Source organism: Aedes aegypti, chromosome 1 (assembly GCF_002204515.2).
Source record: "Aedes aegypti strain LVP_AGWG chromosome 1, AaegL5.0 Primary Assembly, whole genome shotgun sequence".
Lineage (NCBI taxonomy): Eukaryota > Metazoa > Arthropoda > Insecta > Diptera > Culicidae > Aedes > Aedes aegypti.
In genome coordinates, this window is record NC_035107.1 from 48,181,269 (window position 1) to 48,205,682 (window position 24,414).

The 24,414-nt window shown below is 35.3% G+C and overlaps 1 protein-coding gene across 1 annotated transcript in view; it reads left to right on the plus strand.

The window, feature by feature from the left end:
• Positions 1-24,414, plus strand: part of LOC5566766 — a 535,713-nt gene that overhangs the window by 442,342 nt on the left and 68,957 nt on the right. Inside the window, exon 5 of the mRNA XM_001651123.2 lies at positions 5,906-6,080. Within this exon, the coding sequence (XP_001651173.2) occupies positions 5,906-6,080 (175 nt within the window). The remainder of the gene's footprint in view (positions 1-5,905; positions 6,081-24,414) is intronic.

The window sequence follows — 24,414 nt, forward strand, 5'->3', positions numbered from 1 at the left end:
CAATAGTTACAGCAAACAACGTTCATTCACTGCAGGTTACATAGATATTTGTGCTTCATTAGAAAGAAATAAAATCGTGTGACATGGTGATCAATTTCACCCGATTTTACGGTATATGACAGGTGCATTTTTTTAATTCATTATCTCGATGACTTGCTTAACATTTGATGACTTCTATACTGCCGTGAATCGCAAGTAAGTCCCATCTGTAAAAAGTAGGCATTGAGAAAATGGGCTGTGAAGTTTTCAAACTCGTTTTCCATACGAATGTTCAAAAAATTCCAGAGGATTGAAACATGTTTCAATCTTAATGAAACTTTCACAACTTGCTTATCACTATGATATCTTTTCGAGAAAAATATAAATATCATCAAAACAAGTCACATTTTAGTGTTCAACTGTGCGAAAGTCTGTAGTGGGACTGGTATGCGGTTACTTTTCACTATGGGATAATTTGACTTGCTGTTTTTTCCTATTTTTTTCCAAACATATCATATTATTTCATTAGTGCCGCTGAATGAGCATTGGAAGAGATGTCCAAAACTGAACTCAACTCAATTTTGACGAAAATGCAGATGGCACTGACTTGCGATTCACGGCAGTATAACATTTAACATAGACTTTGAGCTTCGGTTAGGATTGAGGAACATGATAGAACCAGTTGAATTGTCATAAATTGAACTAAAATCTAAAAAATATTATGAGCTCCTACTATAACACTCTTTGGATTGTCTGTCATTTCTGGTGGATGACTATAGATTATTAATTTCTCATCTGGCATTGCACTGACACAGAACAGAAATATTTCATTTGAAAAAAAAAAAAATCATTAATGATATTACGCGAAATCTCCCTAATATGTGTTTCATTGTTAGATATAGATTTGATGGGCACCTTCAGGATTGGAATTCAATCACAGCTATTATCATCAAGCCACAGCATAAAAAAGACAAGGCAGTCTCTTTACTTGTGTAAACATCTAATTTGGTTGCAAACATGTGACGTCATTCTTATCGTAGCATATAAGATCTGGATCACTAGATTATTTTTTCAAAAAATTTGTTCGAGGTGGACAGGAATGAAGTCGTCAAGTAGCTGTCAGTTTTCGGAATATATATACTTATAAATATTGTAAACCGTGCATCAAGCTACAAACCAAAGGCAACATAGTTTTGCTTTGTAGCCGTGGACTCAAACCACTCGGCTAAGACTTTCGGAAGCCAAAAGAACCATTTCAGTAGGACTTCCATGGAGAATCTTTATGGTCATTGTAGAATCCAGAAAAAAACACTGTTTTAATCGAGTTGGATTTGTAATAATATGCAGATAAGAAAGAATTCATGGAATAATAACAAAATAAATGTATCGAAGTAATCTTAAAACAGCCCTTGAAGAATTAATATTGAAACTACTGGAGTGGCTCTTAAACGAACCTTTTGGGCATTATCAAAAGGTAACGCTACCAGGATTACTTAAAAAAAAAACTGTTAAAAAAACCTTGAAGGAAATATTTGGATAAAGATTAAAGGAATGACATAGAGGATTCTAACCCGTTCATTCCCAGCGTCCTTTTTTTGTAAACAGTGCTTATAGCGCAAATCAACAACTTGATAATTAAACGAAAAATCATGATATTATGTTAAGAGATTAGCTTAGCTTAGACTGACTACACATATCAATGGTTGCTATTCCGTGAAAATGCACAAAGAATCAACTAGAAGATCGGCTGGGATTGGCCATAATCTTCTTCAGTGTGCTTAATTCAGTGCCTCTATTTATACATGGTCAATAACGGCGCCGGCCACGTCCTTGCAGTCAGGTGGGATTGGGGAAAGGAATGTTAATGTGTAACCTTTGCTATTTGGAGACCGTGTTTGCCTCTGCATCTCCACAAAGGTTACTGGGCGGGATGTTTGTTAATGGGAAGGATCGTTGGTTCACAGGATTCACTTTGATAAGCGATTAGACCATGATAAATAATTATTGGTGAGATATAAACATGCTTATATGTAAATATAATATTTTCATTTGATATGAACAATATCTATGTAGAGAAAAATTATGCCGGCCCTTGACGTGACGAACTTTTCAGAGTTTGTTGAATAAAGTGGACCTTTCGCAAGTCTACATCCGTAGTGTCGAACCATTCAAAGTTTTTTTTTAATTACAAAAATAAAGGTAAAAGGAAAAAGGTGTTTTGAAAAAAAATAAGACATAAATAATTTATGATTCAGAGTTTATGTCGACACTCACAGTGACGAACCTTTCATTGTTTGTTGAAAAATCATATTTACGTCTCACCGTTGTAACGATTAAAGACTGCACCAGTCATACATATTTTAAAGATTAGAAATAGTAGCATGCAACGAGCTCACCAATTGATCCGTCATCCTTGAGCAGCAACAATCCACTTTCAGCTTCACTCGTTTGCTCGGCTATATAAAAGCACTCAGAGAAAATAGGCGCGCGACCCGTGAGGGAAAACAACTGACGACTGCTCGGGCTTTCTTGACGAACTGCCCAGGAGCAAGCGTCAACGTCGAAAGATCAAAAAGAACTAATCGAACGCGGCACTTTTACATTTTACTCGGCCGATGCGCGACATGTTTGATCCTGCCCTCATCGCCGGCCCCCGCAGGAGCAAGCGTCAAGGTCGAAGGATCAAACACAACTCCCAAATATCATGATATTATGTTTAGAAAACTTAAAGTCCAGATTTCTCTCACTCGGTGAATAGTATACTACGGAATCAGGCATGTTTCAGTCGAGAAAACCATCCACCATCGCTTTGAATTTGGCATTAAAAACAAACAACTGATTTCACGCCAACTCGACAAAGGGATTGGCAGTACTCCTTCAGAATTCAATGAAACTTTCTGAATGTGAAGACTATGTGAAGCTAAGATACTTTACATACTTTGTTTTTTTTCAAAATCGATGTAGACTAACATTTGGAAAGGGTCAAAGTTTTTTTTTAAACTTTTTTTATAAACCCGAATAACTCGAAAACGATAAGACCTACAAAAAAGTGTTGTATGGGGTACTGTCGTGAAATTTCCTGACGTTTTAGAAAAAAAAATATTGAAAAAATAAAAACACATTTTCTACACTGAAAAAAAAAATTGTTCAAAACTTTATAGTCAATTTAAAAATAAAACGACGATTTCAGATTTTGATCATCCTTAAGCAAAAAGTTTCATAATTAAATTTCCTAAAAGTCGTCCATACATTGCAAATTGGGCATATTTTAGGGAAAAAAGTTTTTCTAACTTCAATTTTTTAAAGTCCCAAACTGAAATTTATATTTTCTAAAATTTTGTTTTAAACCGTCAAATATGATTGTGTTTTCAAGTGATAAATGAGTTTGAATCAGAAAATAAATTGTATTTTTATTGAGAATAGTTAAGAAACGGAATTATACAGTGTTTATGTTTTTTAAATGCAGGCAATCAATGGACTTCGCCTCTGCCTATGAGAAAATCAACTCCGTCTAACAAACCGATGGATTTTTATGGTTTGAAAGGTATCACAACAGTATTGCAAACATTGAAAAGTTACAACCTTATCCATACCGCATTAAATTCTCTTCTAGAAAATGTTTTGTGAAAAAAAAAACTTACTAAACGTACCTGCGTTAAACGCCAGATGAATAAGAAATAATGAATATGTTTGTATTTTTTTCTACCTAAAAAAGTTGATAAGCTCATAACTCATGATTTTATTTGCAAATAACAGTCTTCTTTTTCACGAAACAAAAAAGACTCCTTAAAACAAGGTTATCACTGGAATAATTCCCAAGCAACGATACACCAATTCTAGATTTACCATAAAAAAGATAATAAATTGGAAAATATTAGTTTTATTACCATATCAGACCCATGACCCAGTAGCAGTTCAGCTATTTATTTCAAAATTGATAAATTTTGTTAAACAAATCAAAAGTTATTTTTAAGTCACATGGAGCTGCAGCTCATTATAAAAATAAAAAATAAAATTGTCAGCTTATGTAATTTCAAGAAAATACATGGATTGGAAGCATAGTGGCACTTTTTTGCCACATCCCACGGCAAAGGCCCCTGTGACGCTATTGGTGGCACTCTCAAGCGAATGGCAAAAAAAGCAAGTCTTGCAAAATACTATGGAAACACAATCGCAACTCCGCGAGAACTATTCGACTGTTCAGTGAAACAAACTGATACATGTATCACCAAATTAAATTTCTGTTATATATGTAATGAACGATATGTTAAAAACGATATGTTAAAATGATTGAATCATTTATTTTTTCAGTGTAGAATATGTTTTTTAATTTTTCAATTTTTTTTTATAAAAATGTCAGGAAATTTCACGACAGTACCCCATACAACACTTTTTTGTAGGTCTTACCGTTTTTGAGTTATACGGGTTTATAAAAAAAAGTAAAAAAAACTTTGACCATTTCCAAATGTTAGTCTAGATCGATTTTGAAAAAACAAAATATGCAAAATATCTTAGTTTCACATAATTTTGACATCCAGAAAGTTTCATTGAATTCTGAAGGGGTGCTGCCAATCGCGTGTAGAGTTGGCGTGAAATCGGTCGTATATGTTATTTATTTGATTAAACAAATTCTCAGAGAAATAAAAAAATAGACTTGCTTCCATAACATGTTTACAGGGCTTTTAGAAAAAAAACTTTTAGTAGGAAATACTGTCAAGATTTCTTAAGAAATCAACTGAGAGAAAGCTTGAAGAATAAGTTGATGAATTATTTAGGGAATGACCAAGGATAGTTACTTTTTCAAATAATTTTAAAATATTCAGTAAGAATTACACATATTTGTAAGATGCATGAATTCATAAGATATTGCTGATGAAACTATGGAAGAAACTCCGAGGAAGAATTTCTACGAGAATTTGAAGTATCTTATACAAAATCCTTGAGAAATTTCTTGAAAGAATACTTCAAACAATAACAGAAGGAATTCTAAGAAGTATATGTAATCTATAGTCGCTTAATAAATAGCCAATCATGAAAAACTCTTGGAAGAATCAATGTAAAGGCATAAATGAATACCGAATCGATTTTTTGAAAGATTTATTGAGTATTTCCATTACGAATCCCTACATGAATCAATTCTGATCGAATCCTTTGAAGGATTTTGTTCAAATCCTGTTTAGGATTCTGTTTGAATCCTGTCCAGGATTTTGTTTGAATTCTGTTCATGAATCATTTTGAATCAGTTCAGAATTCTGTTCAAATCTTGAACAGGACTGGAACAGGATTCGGAAAGAATTCCGAACAGGATTCGAACAGAATCCTTAACACAATTTACGCAGAATCCTGCTCAGGATTCGCACAGAATCTTGTTCAAAATTCTGTTCGAAACCTGTTCGAAACCTGTTCGAATCCTGTTCAGAATTCCGCTTTTTTTCAGGATTCTGTCCGAGCTCTGTTCAAGTTTCTACCCGAATACCTGTAAGTAAGGGGCCCAAATAGCCGTAGCGGTAAACGCGCAGCTATTCAGCAAGACCTCAACTGTAAGACCGTCTTCAGTGTCTTGTACTAGACTCGACTTACGCGCTGATTTGCGTATTATCCTCGATGGAGCTTTCCACCATAAGTGTTATTGTAGTGATTCAAATTTATATAGCTTTTAAAGTACCATCGTTTACTTGTTAATTTTTCTTTTAAAACTAACTAGAACTAAAACTATTCGCTTCGTAAACGAAGACGCTCACTCGCAACTCGAATTCACCCTGGCCTTGATCTTTCGCAACATGCCTACTAGGCCTAGCTAAGCAACGATCAAGTGCAGGTGCACCGTGTGCTGTGTGATCGTGTCTTCGTCATCTTGTAAGAAAATCCTCAAACCACACAACCAACTAAACTAACCGATCGTCATCATCTATCGCTCTTCCAACAGATTCGCGACGGTGCCCACGGTTTCTCGACGCTGCTGGGAAAGTACTGCGGAACGACCTACCCGCCGATGATCACCTCGAAGGAGCGTTTCCTCTGGTTGCGGTTTCACTCGGACGAGAACATCGAGTACAGCGGTTTCGTTGTCGTCTACGAATACGTGCCAAGGCCGACGTCATGTGAGTATACCCTAGATCTGTCTGTCTGTCGCTATTGCCGTTTTCATACATGCAAAACTATACCTACTACAGCTCTACAGCACACCAAGCAACAAATCGTTGAAATTTTTGATGACATTTCCCAACACAAACCGAACGATGTAAACATAGCCACGCACTTAGATGTACGGCTTCATAGGCGAAGTCAGGATTTCTATCAATAATGGGGGGAGGGTGTAAGAAGCCCGGAATGAAACTAAAAAAAATCCAGCGTTTAATTTCATCGGGAAATCCTCAAGGTTTAATCTCGAGATATAGTATTGGACATTGGTAACCGATTTCAATAATATTTTCAAAGCACGTCAGAATATAACAGCATTTCAGCACATATTTTTGATTAATTTATCCTATCAAATATGAAAACCCTACATAAAAACTGTCTATAGCAAACATGTCATTTTTGTCAGAATCTATAGCTGTGCTAGAAGTGTCATTAAACCATTCCTTATTTTTTTAGTTATGTCAATAATTAAATTTTGTCAAAAAGTTTCCTTTGGTCAAACCAATATTCTTTTTGAACTCGTATTTGGAAGATAACTCGAAAATATATTTAAAATTAACAATATGTCTTATGAACTGTGAAACTTTTATTTTAGTCGGTTTATAAATAACACAAATCTAACCTTGCGAAGTTGATTATTCTGTATGGAATATAAGGACTGTTCATTTTATAAAGTGGACACCTTGTGCATGCTGTATCTTTCTTATTAATCAATGAAATTTCAATCGGTTTTTTGCACATCGTTTGACTAGTATTGTACAATGTTGTGATAATAAAAATTCTCCAAAATAATTAAATTTCACACGAATATGGAACAACGATTAGATCGGTCGATTTTTTGAGGTTATCAAAATCAATGATTTTAAGAAATTGGTTGAAAAATTCGATAATTTATATTTTCTATTTTCAAAAAAGGCTTGTTCTTCGAAAGCATCATCAGCCTGATGGAAAAAATCAAGTTATTTTTGGAGCAACAATTTAACAGATATAATAAAATCAATTTTTCCGTATATTTTTAAAGAAATTATTTTTTAAATTTGATGGGAATTGATATGAGTAGAATTTTTTGTGTAAAAGTACGTCCTGACGGAAGTCCTAATATAGTATTAATATGAAAAATAACTTACGCCTTCATAGAGTTACTTAGTAAGTCCCCACGTCACATTCAAAGCACAACAGAAACACAATTGTTTTATTCTTAGAAGACCTATCAAAGTACATTGACAATCATCAAAATTGACAACAGTGCTGTAATAAAATCGATTTTATTTTCCACATATTATTTTCATAATATGTTATTCTGAGATTACCAATTGAAAAATTCGGAGAAAACTGTTTACAATTTGCTGTAGATCGATAAATATGCGTACATGATTTTAAAAGTATGAGACTTTTTAGTAAAACTACCATCAACAGTAAAATTTATACTTAAGACTGTAGTTTAATCTCACGATTTAGCTTTCGTTTATACTAATATAGTTTTTTTAGTAATCCAAACTAGTTTTGAACACGCGTTTTACTTTTCTCTTTTGCTGGGAGTGAAAGGATGGTGTATCAGCAAATTTGGCCATAAATGGGTAAATCACTAAAGTTACCTAATGTCATAGAATGGTGGAATATAATTGATATTTTTAAAGCTTTACCTTTAATAAAATAGTAAAGGATACAAACATACAATTTGTTCATGAAAATAAGGGTTTTTGTTTTGTGAAAAATAATGTTAAACTTTGACGGACAGCTTTTTTTAAGAGTTTTTGGAAAAACTATTTAGCTCTTCAACCAAAAGCATTTTCAAAGATTTTATATTTTCATAGCATTTTAGAATAATAGGTCAACGATACACAGAAAACCGATTACGATTTTATCAATATATAAAAAATATATAGCATAAACAAAGTGTTCACTTTATAAAATGAACAGTCCTTATATCTAGTTTATTGTTGAGTTATTCCTATTACTTGTTACAACTCACAATATCAAAGCTCACGCTCGATATCACGTTTTCTTTCTCTGTTCTTTGCGTTATTTTATTATCATCGTCATCATCTTATGCTGCTGTAGGCCACATATATCCAATTATTCCGAAATGTATGTTGGATTTGCTTCCTTCTAATGAAAGGCTGCAAAGTTTGAGTTATTTCATATATTTGTTTCCTTGCCGTCTAACTTGATTGACCTTAACTTCATCGTTCTTCTTCTTCATCATCATCTTCTTCTTCTTCTTTTTCTTCTTATTTTTCTTTTTCTTGGTATTACTTGCTCACTGGGACAAAGCCTGCTTCTCAGTTTTGTTCGTTGACCAATTCCGCAGTTATTAACTGAGAGCTTTCTTTGCCAAAGTTGTCATATCCACATTCGTATATCGGGTGGCAGTTACGATGTTACATTATGCCTAGGGAAATCAAAAAAAATTCCATTAAAGAAAGATCCTGGACCGACCGGTAATCGAACCCAGACACCTTCAGCATGGCTTTGCTTTGTAGTCGCTGACTCTAACCACTCGACTAAAGAAGACCCTAATCGTGCTAAATACCTGTGAATATAAACTGGAATTGTCAAGTAATTTCGTGAATCTATTAGCGATATTATGCTTGTCATGAATGTAGTCTACACTATATACATCTTCGTGTTTTCTCTTTTGTTTACCACAAAAACAAATAAAAACATGATCCTTGTAACTATAAAATCTCAAAACACAAATTAAACATATATGAATATTTTACTGTAGTTGTATGTTAAATTGCTTATTAATTCTGACCTTTCAACAATTTATTTAAGTTAAATATCCGTAGAACACTTTGAACACAGAATAAAGACACGTATATATTTCCAAAAAAAAAAAAATAACGCTAAACTGGACTTGATGAAAATGAACAATAAATGAGATTAAAAAAATGTTGAAAATCAACGTAATTGTTTGATTAATATAAGTATGTGGAGTTTTACTACAGTAAGCACACAAAAATATTGTTTTAATTATAATTTATATATTGATTCTAATTGAAGAGTCTATTTTTTTTTATCGCTGTATGCATATCGTACAATAACCATCAAATAAAACATAACTTCTTCTGGAGTTTTGTGGAGACTAGCATTGGACAAATATCTTTATTTTTTCTAACTCCGCTGGATCTGAAAATGTTTCAAACAATATTTTGAACGCTAGGTACTAGTTCAATATTAATATCATCATCTTGGTAAATACTTTCAACGCCATTGGTCAAAACCAACAATCCACTAATACATTGAATTATACAAGTTCTGTTACATAACACTCCAAACGTTACTGGTTCAACATTCTGTACAACTTACAATTTCTGTACACTCTGTACATTTTACATTAAATAAATTCTGAACATGGTGAACGATACCGTATAATAAGAATTCAATATCGTTAAGAAATACGTATCCCATCTCCCAACACTGTTTTATCTTTCAGTCCGTGTATACGATCTTTACTCATTATTTTCATTTTCTTCCATGAATTTTATCGGATTTTTCAAATCTAATAACAATTAGAGTACTATGCATTTTTTTCGTATTCTTATACTAGTGGTCCCGGCAAACTTCGTCTTGCCATCAAGTAGGCTGTTGAAAAACGCCATGCAAGTCCCGTGTAGAAAATGACAGATTCGTTTTCTCCCGTTTTCTTCATTATCCCGATGCCTTTCCTAAACTTTTTTTTCGCACAAACACGTTGAATTCAACAGTGAAATAATCATGTAAGTCCAATCACCCGTTCTCAAGCCATTTCGTGATATACAAACACCATTCCATTTTTATTTATATAGATATTCTATACTTCATTTTTCATTTTTTTTTATGTTCATAAATGCAACCGACTCATCAGAATTCAAAAACATAATGGTTTCACATCATTCCATGAACGCTACTTATTCAATTAGTTTTATAGCGCTACTGGTTCGATCCAATCCTTTAACGTTCATCTCAAGTCACTCCATACGTTGCTGGTTTAACTCAATTCATGAACAATACATATCCAATCTGCTCAAACGTGAATCCACTCAATGAACGCTACTGTTTCAGTCCTACTGATTCAATGAAGTCCATAAACGCAACACATTCAACTCTACCAACTCAACTCAATTACCACCGTGAATGCTCCTGGTTCAATTTAGTTCCATAGTTGCAATTGGTTTATTTTACACCATGAACGCTACTGGTTGAACTTAATTCCTGAACACTGCTAATTGAATTCACTTTATGAAAGCTAGTGTTGTGTCTAGATCAATTAACAGTTTCATCAGTCCATGAACGCTTCTGGTTCACGTCAATCCATGAACGCTACTGGTTATATTCTCATTTTTAAACGCTTCTCGTTCGTTCGTCTGGATCACTGAATGGTTTATCATTTCATGAACGCTTCTGGTTCAATCCAATCCATGAACGCTACTGGTTCTATTCTCCCTTTTGAACGCTTCTGGTTCATTTCAATCCATGAACGCTACTGGTTCTATCCTCCCTTATGAACGCTTCTGGTTCAATGCAATCCATGAACGCTACTGGTTCTATTCTCCCTTTTGAACGCTTCTGGTTTATTCCAACTAATGAAACGCTACTGGTTCAAATGTATGTCAGTTCACTTCATGAACGCTACTGGTTCATCTCAGAACATGAGCTCTACTAAATTCAAACACTTCATGAACGCTTCAGGTTCATCTCGATCCATGACCTCGATTCTCTCTTTTGAGCGCTTCTCGTGCTTATTCTGCGCGGCGTGTGAGTCGAGACGAGTCGCTCTCACCGCGAGTGACGTGAGACGACTAATGATAATCAAATGGGAGCGAGTCGACAATTGTCACCTCATTCGACTAGTGTCACCTCACACGCCGCGCAGAATAAGCACATCTGGTTCATTCCAATCAACTGTATCTGTGAACACAACTGCTTCATGAACGCTTCTGGTTCATCTCAAACTGTTGCGCTACTTCCACACATCTTCACTAAATCCTTAATTCATCCTATACACCGATCTTATGCAGACACCAGCATTATAAGTTTTACGAATTCCATGATAAAGTCAAGACTTTTTTCTTTCATTACTCTCAGAAAACAACTTCTTGTTAATAGCCTAAAACGCTACAAGCTCTCCATCCTTTGAGCGCTACTTGTTTTTAAAAATGTTTACTGGGCGTCACTTATTCGTCAAACAAAAACGAACCTCAAAGGCCTCTCATATATTGAATATTCTTCAGAATGTTATCGTTTCAATAATTGTTTTGTACAAAACTCCTCTGATTCTTCAACAATTCAGTGAACACTACTCATTCAAACGCTACTGGTTCATCGAACAATCCTCCTGGTTCTCCATGTTCAGAAAGCTGCTGATTCATTGAAAAATCCATAGAACGCTACTGGTTCTTAGGTCTCCTAAGTAAGCGAAAGTATTCTTTTCGATTACATGCATTGATTTTCACTGACTCCATTAGTTGCTGGTACGGCACTTCACAATAAAACCAGCTTATATGAATACCGTTATTTTAGCAAGATATTCTGCTGATCAACCTTAAGACTATACATAGTAGATAAAGTGTGACTAGCACCATTCTCGTTTTCTTTTCCAACATTTAAGGCATCAACGAAATCACTAGTCCAATGCTGATTTTCCATTCATAGATTTGTTGACGTTGCCCGCTGTCATTCATGTTTTCCATCCGTATAAGGTTTTCATCACTACATCTTGCGCTAAGAGAGAAGATGCGTAATACGACGACAACATGTTAGAGAGAGGAATAAAATTTTGAAATTAAGAAATCACAAGTATGCAATGTGGCGTCACAGCAGGCGTATACCACGACCATGGTAACTTTTTTCCATGGACTACGTCGTATGAATTGAATTGTCAGCAATACACAACTCTTATGTCAAGCAAAATCCACTTTTGAAAGCATAATTATGCTAATATGATTGCAATAATACCATGCAAAAAATGCAGCAAAGCAACCAAACACCCAGCACGCTTTAGGGGCCGTCCATTAATTACGTAAGGGTTTTTGGAGGGAGGGGGGTTTGAGCTTTCTTACGCGCCATACAATTTATTTTTTATTTTCATACAAAAAGTCTTATCATGGGGGGAGGGGGGGTTGAATAATCCCAAAAATTGTCTTACGTAATTAATGGACCGCCCCTTAACACCTTGCTCTTCGCCTCAGCTCCGAGTGCATCACGTGGCGTAGTACCATAATTCTGTTTGTACTTATGGCACTCTTAATTCAAAAATAACTAGAAAACTATATTCTTACCGTTATCCTCGTCGCCGTTTGTAGAATACTCGATATTCGGAATGTTATAATAGTACCGAACAAACACTGTTTTCGATTATTTACAATATCCAGCTGCTATATTTATTTATAATCTTTCTTCAGTCACCAACCGAACATAACTGCCTCCTAAACTCAATGACTACTCTGATCGATCCGATCTCTATGCAAGGTGTTGGACCCTACAGATCAGTGAATCAAATTATCATCAAAACAGACGAAAAACAAACAACAAAGCAAGCTTGCTCACAACCGTTTATCGCAACTGTTGCGGATAAGGACACAATCAAAAGCAAAATTGTCATGACAATCACAGAGCGCAACATTGTTGCAACCTTTTCAACTCGCGAATAATTAGTTATTTTAAACACAAAACCAAATTTGTTTTATGGATGCTGTTTGATAATATGTCAATGTTTACCAACACGGAAAAAGTTCTCGAAAATTGCAATGCGAAGCCCAGAAATTCGCTGCGCACGTGGTGTTCGATCTTTGCAATATTCTGTCCAAGTGATGATAAACTCATGTTGCGGAATAGAATTGTTGCAACAAGAATAGGAGGTGACAATGTCTTTGTTGCTGCGTGTTGGGTGACAATTGATTCACTGCTACAGATAGATCCTGCTTAGTGCGAGACTTTTTGTCATTATTAGAAGCTGGTGAATTGGCGACACGCTTGCTGGAAAGCACAGGCTTAGGGTCCGCAGCATTGGTTTGGGTAGTCTTTTCACTCGCGGTGAACATCAATAGATCATCTTCCGAATCTATTCCTGTAGGTTCCGGACATATTAGTTCAAATTGTGGTACTGAATTTCATTTACTTACCTTTAAGTTTGATACCAAGTGTAGGAGAAAATATTATCAATACAACTGTCTCAAACTTCGTCCGTTTGAAACAAAATGATTCTACTTGATCACTTTGCGAGTAAAACAATAGTATGCAAAAACACGACACAATGGCAACTGCAAGTCACACAGTGAATGCTTTGCTTGCCGTACTTCATCAGAAGCGGCGATAGATATTTCCTATACAATTGATTTATGTGTTAGATTTTATAGCAAGAGAACTCATCAATGATTCGAAGTGATGTATGCATATCAGCATGCATTTATTATTGGTACTCACTTAGGAATGGAGTTATCAACTTGTGTTGGCAATCGTACATCATATATGTGTATTGAAAAATGCAAATGGCTTACCTTGATCGGGTTGCTATACAAACCATAAGAAATTTGTGTGATATGTGGACACTGAAATTGTTGTTCATTCAAACCGTACACTTTTAACAGTATTCTAATTCTTGCTCTTTCGGCTATATAATCAAATATATTTTAAGATTTAAACTTCACAACAAAACTGATAAAAGTTATTGGGAGATCAAATCCCCATTCCACTCGGGAACCCACACACACTTCCCGAGTTTGAAGCATCGGCAGTTGTTTGTTGCTATATTGATATAACGATTATTTGCATTTGCTTATATTTTCTGAAAAGATTTTTCCTTCTTTTGATCTTAGGCTGTTCTTTTCGTAAACCGTTTTAGTTACTGTTTAAAGCTGACTACAAACGCAATGCGAAAACCTCTAGTGGCAGCTATTACCATTATGCGTGAATAATAGCTTTTAGGATGTTCTTCATTTAGCACAGACTGTTACCTAAACTAACACTGAAGAAATTATTATTTGTATATCAACGATGATTTATCCTTCTTTTGAAATAGGGTGCTCTTTGAAGTTAAGTTTTGAAATTCATTACAAATGCATGCTAACTATAATTTACTATTGTTTTCAATTTCGGCCAAACGGCATTCGGCCAAATGGCGTTCGGCCAAACGGCATTCGGCCAAATGACCCGGAATCGTATCCCAGGAAAAATCCTTGAAGGAAAAATCCTTGGAGTGGTTGTTAAACAAATCTATGTGGGAATTTCAGAAAAAAAATGCAGACTTACACCAGACCCTCTGTAATGATTTTTGGATAGAATATTTGGAGAAAATTTTGAAGGAATATTAATAAATGTTTTTGATGAAATCATATGGAGTAATTTATGAATCTTTCTTGTTCAGTGTTTTCATTTTTGATGTATTTTACATTTGAAATTGTCGCCATAATAATATAAGATTTGTAATATAAGATCTCTGTATGGTTCAACGCTACAAGTATCGACTATTTCTTCAGAGAAAGATTACTTTTTGAATTGATGGTACATGATTAGCATCTTGCTAAATCTTTGAATGGTTCGTTATTAAAGGTGTCGACATATTGTGCGCTCACTTATGTTTTGAAGCATCGTTATCATTGGGTTCTGTGTTACCCGTGTAAATGAATGATGCCTTACTATTTCCCATTTTTCAATCTCCAAAGTGATTTCTTCTAGAAATGAGGGGACTCAACAGCTTCCGCAAAGCGAGTAACACGTCAACATTTGTTCCCCATCACTAATTGACATGCGTTCGGACGCATCCGACGCCGGTATTGTTCGGTAAAAGAAATCTCCAGAAAACTCAAATAATTGTACGCTGAAAGTACAACTAATCCCAAGCAGCATCTGTTGGTTCCAAGAGCACTTGTTGATGTTCAATCCAAAAACTGTAACTAGTTAAAAGGATTAATTAACACCAACCACAACACAACCAAAATGTACGTATAACGAAATCACCTGGAGGCTTTGTATGTGCAACATTTCACTTATAAGATGTCGCGAAAAGGCCTTCTACGTACAAAAGTGGAGGCGATATGCGTGCATATATTATGTGATGAACAATAACATACAATGCGAGTGTATAAATATTCTACCGAACTAACGTGTGATCTTATGCGACTTAACTCATGATAACAAATATTGATTTGACAGCTGCTACGAATTAATTCGACTTACTTTGTACGAGTGTACGGGACGAAACAAAATGTACAAATGAACTTTCAAAAGAAGTGTTTTATGCGAGGAAGCTTATCAATCTGACGAGTTTATCCACGGTGTTTTGCGGGTTGGATGTAATTAGTATGAATAAACGAGTTGTAACGTGAACTTTCATGCGATTTCTGGTTGTCTGGGTAAATAAGGGTTTTCTAGAACGATAATCCTAGGATGAAAAAAGGATTATGCTATGGTTCAGTTCGTTTGATCTTACCTCGTAACGCACCTTCCTTTGATATATGTATCTGTAAAGTAATTCATTTAAAAAAAACAAGGAAAATTCATTCATCATCATTCTTGGAAGAACTGCTGAAGTAAATATTGGAGGAAGCCCTGATGAAAGTCCTAGAGAAATTCCTTCCGTAACTGCTGTTACAAGAGGAATAATAGAGGAATTTTGAGGAAGATTCCTGACGAATTGCAAGAATCATTTTTGAAAGAATTCTTAGTAGTATTCATAGAAGTATTTCTGGATGTTAATTCCTGAGAAAAAAAGTTCAGGCCAAGTTCTAAAAGATATTACTGGATGACCGATACCTGGATGATTTATTGGATTACGGAATAATCCCAATAAGGATTATCAATGGAAGTCTTTTAGGAAACCCTCGATAAAATCACAGAAATATCCCTTAGCGAATTTCTATGATCACCACAGAGTTACGCCAAAATGTTATCTGGAGTGTTTTTTTAAATATAAATTTAATTTTTTTACAAACGAATTAATTTACGAATGTGCGATTTTAGAAGTGGTTCACTAGCAAGATTCCAAAGAATACTAGGAGATAGTCCAAAGCTTCCTTGTGGCTACGCCCGTGTACCGCTCTGGTATAGGGAATGTCCGAAAAGATCACACCAGCATTAGGGCCGCTCTCTCGGGTGAATGTCAAACAAACAAAGAGCGTGTAGGATATGGCAGATAATTTACGCAGCCGTCTGCCCGTCGTAAATAAAAAATTGAATTCCTTCGGAAAACTCACCGCTAGAGCCAGAGCACATGCTTTCGTTGTTTGCCATGTTTCTCGTAAGATGATTCCGGTCCCGCAGACAGTAGTGATCGAAGGTGGCGGAAAATGAGCAGCGTCGTTCCTATGGATACCATCGGATCGACTGCGGGGCTGAAGCAGGCAAGCAGCCGCGGAAGAAGCGTCTGTTTTATTTTCGACTTAATGACACTGTCTGGGCGGCTTGGACTGAGCGTTGTGTGTGCTTTGCCGTGAAGATGAGCAAGTGGCGGAATTTGGGTGTAGGGAAACAGTGGCGTAGTTAGGGCTAGACATACATGGTTGAATAGTGCGCTCGAGAGTGTCATGCGGAGAGCTTGGTTTGACACTCGAGGTACGTGTTTCACGTTATCCGTTCAGTTTGTTTGCTTTGCGGGCGATATGGATATATGGTTGGGAAACGATATGAAACGGTTTTGTTTTTGAGATTTGTTCACTATTCTGAAACGCGAAGCAATCACGTCCTTACGGTCATCTGTGAAGGGAAGGAATGTTAGTTAGACAACCGTTGTTACTAGAGACTGAGTATAACTCTGCATCTCCTCAGTTTTCATGGAAAGGATATTAGGTTAGTGGAACAATGTAAGGATCTGGGAGTCACCTATGGTTGGTGATGAGATCGAAGATATATTAACGCCTAACCGGATTCGCGAGATTTTTCATCGCTCGCCCCTGAAGTAACAAGCGACGCGATCAATAGTTGAAACACTCCTCAAAATGGCCAAAATGAAAACAGAAAAAAAAATCAAATCAGTCGACATATCAAATCATGCCTTTTTCAATGAATTGGTAAATTTCTAGACCATATAAGTGACCATTGGTTGTGCTGAATCGACTCCATCACTACCAGCAATTTCCCGCTTTTCAAAATGTTATCTTATCCTTTCATCACTGATGTCCCACAAATGCTATTGGATATATGAGAAATCAAATATTCGCATCGACCTAATTCAATTAACAAAACCTAGATTCAATTAAAGAATTGAGGGTTCACCCCATCTAGCTTCACCCCCGTTGTTGTTAGCTTATGACCAACACCGATCGAAAATATGCCTGTGGCAGCATCCGAAAATAATAATTATCCTTCCTCTCGTTCCCTTTTGCTGTACACTATTTGCTTTTCTGTAGCGCTAATTTGAGCGTTTGCTTACTAAAATATTTACCCTGCCAACTCAGTTCTTCGCAGAAATGGACGACGACAAGTGGTAATGGTGGTGTCCACCCCGCTAGAGGCAATGGACAATTGGCTGAAAACAATCATACAGCTCTTCGCAGCAAGCGGGAGGAGGACTTTTAGTAGACCGCGAACGGATCACCGTCCCACTCGTTCCACGGTTGCAAATCCTTGAAGAGCGGGCGACGAAATCGCTTACAATTCCACTACCCGACCAGTGGGTTTCAACAAAATTGTAACAGTTTTTGCTAATCAGTAAGCAGGTTCTTCGTATCAAAACATGTTATGAATTTGGCTGGTTATTATAAAAAAAGTATACAAAATTTCCTCTAAGTGATACAAAATTGAACCAGCATATGTTACTATAAAAACAAAAGAAACTCACTAACTTTTGTTTCTATTTCATTACACAGTGAAACATCCATGAGTCGATATCGACTCATGGAACCATACTAAAAACACAATGTTATGATTACTATGATGGTCCCACAAACAGCTTTCCGAATCACTTTTGTTCCATGACTCTATATTTCTATTAGTCGATGGTCCCTTCAGATTTCAACCCATGGAAATTTCATCCATCGAATAATAGTGCTTCTAGCAAAAATCAAACAAAATTTGTTATTTGTAACATGACACTATATTGCTATTATCCACTGGTCGGGTACATTCCATGGCACCGTAGCATTCTTAATACCTCGCCATCAAAGTTTGCTTTGTCATGCTAATTCGAGTGAAGGAACTTGAAAACGGTGAAAAATTCGACGAATATTGCTTTTCCTGAGGCCGGGTCAAGAATGACCGAATTAATTTCGCATTTCGGATCTGAAGCTCCCCTAAATGTAAGCTTTACGCCGTCACTTTTGTTTTCTGTACAATAATGGAATAGCGGCTCCGAAGGTCTTTCTTGTCCACGTTGGCTAATACAATGCAATGGTTCAATGGGAACAGAAGACCCATTTCGGACCCAACTGATGGCCAAGGGTGTAGCTAGGTTTGCTATCAATGTAGTCAAAGATCTCAAAAGTTTTTGATACTTATGTATTGTATAATATTGTTTTGTTGAAACAGAATACTATGAATGAAATACTTTTTATACACTGAGAAAAGTGGAGTCCAAAAAATGTGTGGTGAATAGTATAAGTTAAGTTATACCTATAGTTAATGAACTGGACCATAACAGGATGGAAAAATATGATGAATCGATAATTGATGGCGTTTTATATAACTTTGCAATCATATAAACCAGTGCTTCCCAAACCGTTTCAACTTTCGTCTCCTTGAGGCCAACATTTATCTGGAATCGCCCCCCTGATATGTGATTTCTATATTGCATTCAATTAAGTGCTGTACGCCAAAAAATATCTTCGACTCGCATATCCACAGTATCATGATACAATCATGATATCAGTATCATGATAACAAGAATGAGTGCAATAGAAACTTCAAAATGGGTACTGTAGATTTTTGTGGATTTTGTAAAAAAGATAGATGCTAATAAATGAATTATTAGCTTCATATCCTCAAAGTTCCCACATAAAAAAAATATTGGGCATTTTCAAAAAGTTTAAAAAAAATTTCAGATACATGTTTAGTACATCCAAAATATGTTGTGTTTCAAATGTTATCTGTGACCAAATATCCAACCTTGTGAAAATCTCAAATACCGACCATTCTTGAAACTCACATGATATTAAAAAACCTAAATGCATAACATGTGTTTGAGAATTCAAGTGTAGTCTATCATAATTTTAAAATGACCCTGATTGGAGATATATCGATCCAAGGTAAAATTTTCCTGGAATTAGTTAAGTTTGGAATTGATTGACCTTCAGATGTGTGTCCTAAAATATTATGAGTAATTAATTTCAAATGCTCCCGTATTAGCCTTTCTGGATAGCCTTTCTGGATTTTTCGCCCCCCAAATTCTGTTTTACAAATTTTCACCCCCTTGAGCCTGAAATTCGCCCACTTTGGGAATCACTGATATAAAACATCAATTATTTTTTAAAAAGAGATTCTTCAAAAATGTACCAAAGATGATTTCCATTGATTTAAAAAAATAATTATAACATGACTTATAAAAATTCTCTAAAATACTATCAGTAATTTCCTGATAATCGTCTCTTCAAATCTTGTTAAGTAAACCTTCAGAGAATCATCTTTTTTCTAAGAATTCTTAAAAATCTCCTAGAACTTTCTGACAGAAATTTCTAGAACATCATTTACTTGTTGAATACGTGAGCTAAAAGCCGTTTTCTAAATAAATGATGAAGTTTGGCAGGGATCTTTTGTTGAAATCATTATTAGGTTACATTTTTGATAAAATACTATAAAATCTCGATATCGAGTTAGTGAACCATAGCCAACGTTGCAAAGTGGCCGTATTCCATTCAAATGCTGGCCAAAAGTACAATTTTGACTCAAAACGTTCAAAATTGTCAATTATTTGACAAAACATGATTTTTGGAGGTGATTTGATAGAAATAGTCGCTGAAACAAAAAATCGATATTTCCGGTACATTTGACGGAATTGGTTTAAAATAGCGCATTTTTTTTAATTCAATCAATGAAATTCGTATGCAGATCGAAATAGAATGAAACGTCATTATTTCGATGCCAAATTAAAATTAAATATCGTGGGTAAACTCGAGGTGGTTTTTGAAGCTATTCGGGAGATTATAATGGTAAAAAATGCGATATTAATAACAAGTATGATGGTCTAATGGGCTGATTCGCAGTGTAACTAAAAATATTTATTCTTATCTTGGCGCAAAAAAGCGCATGTGAAGCCATAGTACATCGAATACTATGGAATATTTGACACACGTTGAGGAATAAATGATCATTTTAGAGCGTTTCCCAGATATCTTGCACTACCTTTGAAAAAATGTCTTATTTTTGAAGGAGCTCTATGCATCCATTCCATGAAAAACCGATCTAGTGGGTCTCCGAATTCCGTGAAAATTTGCTATTTTGTTCCTTATCCGAAATAAGGATACACGTATTTTTGGATTTTTTGATTAGGGTGACCATTTCCGAAATAGGGTGACCAGAAAAATCGCGATTTTGCTAAATTTTTATTTTTAAAAAAATTATACCTTTTGAACCGTTTAACCGATTTTCAATCTTTTTGGACGAAATGAAGGCTAAAGATTTTGACTTTTCGGGAAAAATATAAAATTTCACAATAATTATGTTTTTTACATGAAAAAACTCAATAGTTTCCGTTTTTTGTGTTTTGAAGGCCTCGGGACCAAAGGGGCTATTGCTGCTCTCTTTTTTTCTTAAAAGTTCAGAAAATTTTACGTAAACTGTCAAATTTTCAGCGATGTATGTTTTTTAGTTTTTGAGATATATTTTTTTTTGAAAATAAAAAATCAGTCATTTTTCATCGGCACACACTGTAGGTCTCAGCGCATTAGATTTGTAATGTTTATAAAAATCATAACTTTTGAACAGCTCAACCGATTTTCAATCTTTTTTTATGGAATGAAAGCTTAAGGACTCAACAATTTCCGAACTTGTATTGCCATAGCCGTATGAAGTCTTGGATTTCATAATTTTTCGCACAGAAGTGAATTGACACCATTTTACATGCTTCCTCTTCTTCTTGCGTTACGTCCCAATCATATCCCAGCTTTTTTTCAGCTTATTATTTCATTCTGTATGCAATAGCCTCCAAACTGCAACAGGTGATACATTCTATCAAATATTTCAATTACAAATTTTCAAAATTTTGATAACCTTTTTTTGTATTTTTCTATTTATAAATACTCTTGGTATTCCAACAAACAACAGCCATCAAAAATAACATACACTCATAAAAATAATGAAAATAACGCTTGTGTATGCTTAATTTACGTTCAAAAAAATTTCTATTTTTTTTAATTGCCATACTGTTTTATAACAGTAGAACTTCCTAGAAAACGGTCAGAGGGTTCTGTAAAGATTCTTCAGAATTTTTGTTAAAAATTTCTTTATATATTCTGAACAGAAACTAAAAAAAAATAACAATTGCCATAATCAGATATATTTCCTTCTCTTATGGATCGGTTTTTCTTGCAAGTTTTGTCAGAGATATTTCCATTAAACAGAAGTCAACTTATCTTCGATCTGTTTCAATTTAACTTCGTTTTAGCCTAACAATCGTTTAATTCGAATGACTTTTCGGCATCATGATTCTTTCGGCCCTACAACCATTCTGCCTCATGACCCCCTATCATCCCATTCGGCCTAATGACTCCTATTAATATTTTCAGCATAATGGCGTCATGAGGTAGCACCATTTCAGTGCTCGGTAAAGAGACGCTAGTGGAAGTTCTTTGTGAAGTTCAAAAAGCAATTCATGGTTGAATCCCAGAAGGATCACAAACAAATTCCTGAAGTAATTAATATTCAAAATGTTCTAATAAAACTAGATGCATTTAGCGTGACATTTTCGAGAAATTTCCTGAAATGACTCCCAAGTATAATAATTCGTATATAATTACTAAGCAGTTCAAACATGAATGAAAACGTGGTGAAAAACGTTGTTCTACTTTTCCGCGAATGTCCTTGGTATCTTTGGCAATAAGTGTTTTGTCGAGAACAACAAAATACCACTTTCTTTTGATAACTTACTGTTCATTCAAATTCACCGCCATTTCACTTTTCTGGGAAACGGGTCTTTCGGAGAAAAGGGTTGCTTGGGGAACTGACGTTCGGGAAATGACATTCGGGAAATGACATTCGGGAAAACAACATTCGTGGAAAAGTATCAGTTTCTAAAAAAAAAAAATATTATCCAGAAACCAAAAAATCTTGTGTAGATTCATCAACATATCCTGAGCAAAATTATTCGCAAGGGACTTTAACAATACCCAGCAGGATGCTTAGCAGCGATTATTTGTTGTTTTCCAAAATATATTTGCTTCGCTCACTAACATTTTGTTTTGTTTGTCGGTTATGAATTGTTGACAAATTGTTTTGGAGTAAGGCAGGCAACAACATACAAAAACTATAAAAATTCATCCGATCCCATATCACCCAAAATTCCCCAAAAAGGGGTAGAAAATTTCTGTTTCCCGAAGATAGCCGAGATTTCAGATTGCAGTATACTTTGAATGCGAACACTTCTCAGTGCTAACAGATGGAGTTCAGATGGACTAGCACGACTATGTGTTTTACTTGTTGTAACTGTTTATAATTTAGTATTCAATAATGTAAGTAAATGTGCAGTACTATTTGTATAATAAAGTGGCCTGTTATTGTAAAGCTGTGAATTTATTTATTTATTTAAGCCATCTGCATGTCGATCGAAAGATTTACTAACGTATAAACACGCGAAATTATTAGGCTCCACTGAACTCCAACTGTCCCAGTGGGGACGTAACGCCAGAAAAAGAAAAGAAAGAACTCCAACTGATTTCCTTCTGTGGGGAGACAATGGGGAGGCGAATCTAAACAGGTAAAAGGGAGAAGAAAGCAGGCTTTTGTATTCGGGATCGCTCCACATTGATCCACTGCAGTTCGGGTGATCATTTCAGTTAAGATTGACGAAGATCAGAGGAGAAAAATCTAAGTGGAAAAATTTAAGAGCGAACTTGTTACGGATATTTAAAAAGTCCAAAAGAGTGTATTAAACTAGGTAGTTGCTTTGTAAGTACAAGAAGTGATAAAGCTAGTAGGGGAACTGGGTGTAAAATGCGCCACCCTTGTTTTGGTAAAACGCGCCACCCTTGTTTTGAACGAACTACGTGCTTTGGGACGCTGTTTTTCACCCGAGATAATGGAAAATGTATAAAAATGCTTCTCTTTGTATATTTTTAAGTGTTTTCCTGGTAAAAATCGTAAAAATCTCGAAAAAACGTTTTTCGCTGTTTTCGTTGTAATTTTGTGTTTTTTTTCTAGGCCATTTTTCAGGCCGATAAACAACAAAATTTTTGAAACTATCACCGAGAACCGACTTGTGCACTCCCATAGTTTGTATTTCATGCAAAACAAAGTGTTGAATCTATCCTAAAAAAGCGTATTGAAGGACTTAAACTTTAATCAACTCGTGGGGCAAAACGGCCACACCTATTTCATAACACCAAAACAGCCGTTTGAATTCAAATTCCAGCAAACGTAATGCCAAGCTGTGGTAACGTGCCAATTTGAACCTTACAAATGCACATTTTTCGAATCAGCATGTATACTATAATCGAACAATAACATCTGATTAAACGCCCTTATGTATGCAACGTATTTCCAAGCATGATTGCGCATGCGTGCGCGCGAACGACTAACGCTGAGATCAGGTGGCGCGTTTTACCCCGCAAAAAATAAAAATGCAGATAAGCAAGCATTTTATAAAAAATGATTTATAAACTCCTGAAATAAGAAAAGGGATAGCTCTTTCTACTATTTGATAGAAAACATGTTTGTCTATGAGATAATGAATAAAAAAAGTCTTATAATAATGTTCTTCATAGTTAAAAACGCTTCCTTCCTTAGAGGGCGCATTTTACCCCCAGTTACCCTACGCAATTTCCACTTATACTGTTCTATGCTCTATTAGATCAGCCATAAGGTATCGAAAAAGTGAATATCGAGGAGGATAATGGAAGTAACCCAAGTAGCACTGGTAACAAATGCAATATTTTAGAAAAATAAAACAAATTACACTGCCGTTGCATTTTAGATAATTTGTAGCATATCTTATTGATTACTTTCAATTTTGGTTACTAAGCTATTACATTGTAACTTACGCTTTGTTTACTTTACATAGGAGTTGCATTTTTACTTGCACGTAACTTATCCTAGAACTGTCAAAGTGAATAAGTTACATTGAAATTGAATCTGTGGTTGCAAAGAAACAAACAACACACTAGGTTACATACAGATTGCTAAGTCACATGTGTGGAGAGTTAGCGAAGAATACACCCACAGTGACCATCA